This window comes from Guillardia theta (genome assembly GCF_000315625.1).
Source record: "Guillardia theta CCMP2712 unplaced genomic scaffold GUITHscaffold_47, whole genome shotgun sequence".
In the NCBI taxonomy this organism is placed as follows: domain Eukaryota; class Cryptophyceae; order Pyrenomonadales; family Geminigeraceae; genus Guillardia; species Guillardia theta.
In genome coordinates, this window is record NW_005434627.1 from 425,037 (window position 1) to 428,093 (window position 3,057).

The 3,057-nt window shown below is 54.3% G+C and overlaps 1 protein-coding gene across 1 annotated transcript in view; it reads right to left on the reverse strand.

The window, feature by feature from the left end:
- Window positions 1–2,502, reverse strand: part of GUITHDRAFT_110747 (hypothetical protein) — a gene marked incomplete at both ends in the record, with an annotated part of 3,392 nt that extends 890 nt beyond the window's left edge. Inside the window, 9 exons of the mRNA XM_005830255.1 lie at window positions 62–156; window positions 429–473; window positions 866–1,051; window positions 1,572–1,741; window positions 1,793–1,859; window positions 1,918–1,921; window positions 1,970–2,032; window positions 2,164–2,291; window positions 2,338–2,502. Coding sequence (XP_005830312.1) covers window positions 62–156; window positions 429–473; window positions 866–1,051; window positions 1,572–1,741; window positions 1,793–1,859; window positions 1,918–1,921; window positions 1,970–2,032; window positions 2,164–2,291; window positions 2,338–2,502 — 923 coding nt within the window. The remainder of the gene's footprint in view (window positions 1–61; window positions 157–428; window positions 474–865; window positions 1,052–1,571; window positions 1,742–1,792; window positions 1,860–1,917; window positions 1,922–1,969; window positions 2,033–2,163; window positions 2,292–2,337) is intronic.
- Window positions 2,503–3,057: the final 555 nt, after the last annotated feature.

The window sequence follows — 3,057 nt, forward strand, 5'->3', positions numbered from 1 at the left end:
GGGAGGGGAGGGAGGGAGGGAGGGAGGGGAGGGAGGGAGGGAGGGAGGAGGGAGTCATCACTGATGGTCGATGATCATTTGACGAGTCGCCTCTTGGATGTTGCAGGAGTTGATCCAGTTGTGGTTGATCGAAAGACAATCTACGAGATTGACAACCTGGGGGAGATCGGAAATGAGCCCCGTCATCATTGACATGGCCGATGGAAGCAACAGCAGCAGCAGCAGCTGCTGCTACGTCGCCATCACCATCACCATCACCATCACCATCACCATCACAATCACCATCACCATCACTGTCACTGTCACTGTCACTGTCATCAGCAAGAGCATCTCTATAGCAGTGGCATCGGCATCGGCATCGGCGACAACCACCACCACCACCACCATCGTCATTGTCGCACTCATTTCACTTGGACTTGTCGTGTTACCTGATGCAGCCACCCGCTCGGCACGAAGATTGCCTCTCCAGCTCGCTACGGCACATCAGAGAACTAGCTGAAAAGAACACCATGGTCGAGAGGGTTTGTCATCATCATCATCATCATCATCATCATCATCATCATCATCATCATCATCATCATCATCATCATCATCATCATCATCATCATCAGCAGCAGCAGCAGCAGCAGCAGCTTTGTTGAGAGATTGACAGAAACTCTTATGAGAACATAAGGTCATACACAGGATTTTGAGCACAGCAAAATATCACAGCAATATGATGCGAAAAATACACGTGGGGTGTGGGGGCAAAAACCAAAACACACAACAGCAGCACTGCAAGAACAGCTTTATCATCACAAACATCTCTATTTCCTTTCTCACAATCATCTCATCAGCTGCTGCGATTACAACACCATATCATCACCTGCACCACGTAGATCGCTTGCGCCTTGTCGAACTGAGGGAACTCGTTGCGATCAACGTCGTTGAGCACGTCCCATACCAAGTCCCCCCTCCTGTTCTTCAGAAACTCCTCCTGCGACGGGGAATAGAGGATCCAAAGTTTCCGCCCGACGATGTTGGCGGACCAGCTGTAGGACCGCAACACGTCCTGCCATGGCTTGTCAGATCTACGGCCAAGCACCATCCAGCCACACGGATGAGGAGAGGAGGGGAGGGGAGGGGAGAGGGAGAGGGGAAAGGAGAGGAGAGAGGAGGAGAGGAGGGATTAGAAGAGGAGAGGGGAGGGGAGGGGAGGGGAGGGGAGAGGAGAGGAGAGGAGAGGAGAGGAGAGGAGAGGAGAGGAGAGGAGGGGAGGGATAGGGAGGGAGAGAGGGGAGGAGAGGGGAGGGGAGGAGGAGGATGGAGCGAAGTGATGTAGCAGGACACTGCAAGCAGGATCGAAGTCTCTCAAAGGCAGAGGAGGCACATCACGCACTCGGTGCAGCGGCGTCCAGGTCCCCCTGGGCCCCAGGTAGCAGAACCGGTAGTCATCCCCGAGGGCAGGGTACCCGTCCCAGTAGTCGTTCAACCAATCCTCGGAGAAGTACGATGGGAGCTGGTAGGCTGCCGGGCAGCAGGTCAAGACCCGTCCTACATGCTCGACGTCTCTTGCTAGCGCCCTGACTCACCGTTGCTGCCCGGTGCAGGCGGGCCATGTGCCAGTCCTTGCAGTAGGGGAGCTTCAGCCCTTGTAGACCTCCACACACCTGCCCGTGTGCTTGTCTCAGATCGCCGAGCTCATCGGCCGGCGACCGTCCCCTGCTATCTTGGTCCTCCGAAGAACAGCTAGCAGCGCAGCCTGAAAGCAAGAAGGGCCAGTGACGAAACAGGACTGATGCTGCTGCATTACCTTGGGCAGAAGCTACCTCCTTCCATTCCTTGAGAAAATCCTTCAGCTTCATGTCTTCTCTCCTCTTCTGCAGAGGTCAGACCGAGTGGGTCCATCGACAAGTCAAGACCTGGTCAGAAAAATACTTTTCTGCGCAGTACGCAACAGAGACATCATCCTGATCGCAAATTATCAGACCTTTTGTCAGGAGAGCAAGTCCTTTCCTCTCCAAACATCTTCTCCAGCAGCTCAAGGTCGGGCCTTGACATGTTGCAGTCAACTGAGAGAAGAATGTCGTCAGCTCCTCGGCGTTTCTCTTCCAACCTTTCTACTTCGATTGCACGTCTCGCATGGCCTGACCCATCCTCTACTGCCCCAGTCAGCTGTGATACCGCTGATGATAACAGGCCTTATCAACAGTCAGCTCATAACCAAAGCACTCCGTCTCCCACTTGTTCGCAAACATGTACTCTTTCCACCATGTCTCGTAGGAGAGCTGGCTGGCATCGACACAAGGGATCTGTTTCACATCGCTTCCATCCCTCTGCCGCAAGTCGTCGTCAAACCCAAACACTCGTGAGGAGACGAACTTCTTGTCTTAGTGTTGACAAGGACTCGACGACGGTGTCTGCAGTGAAGGAGTAAGGAGAGGCAGCCTGATGACAACGCGCATGCTCATGAGCGTAACCGGAGGACAAGCGTCTCTCTTGCGCGCTCGTTCTCTTGATCATGATGCAGGCTGTATGAGACGCACAGCAGACGCCGATAGCCCAGGAGCAGGCCAGCAGCGCGACAGTGACAAGCGTGCGTCCTGATAGAACACTGTGAGCGCCCTCGTTTCAAGATGAGGGCAACGAGCACACGAACGAGGAAGAGTAGCAGGAGCAGCACGAGCAGGGGGCAGGGAGCAGCAGGAGCAGGGAGCAGCAGGATTAGGGAGCAGGGAGCAGGGAGCAGAACAAGGACTACCAGGAGCTCTCAGCAGCATACAAGTGGACGACGAAAGGTGTACATCTTCCTCCCTGACGATGAGAAAGAGGCAAGCGATGAAGGCGGCCAGCTGCCTCTGGGGACCCGACAAGTTATAGGTGATATAGGTGGTTTCGCAATGATATAAATGCATCTCTCAACAATGAATTCACCCACTGTACATTCCCGATCCTGATCTGAATGCTGGTTTGTTGATCCTTCCCCTTATCATCCTCCTCAATGCACGTTGTCTCTTCATCTATAACCAACAGCACAACTCTCTACTCGTTCCTGCTCCTGCTCCTGCCCCCCCCCCC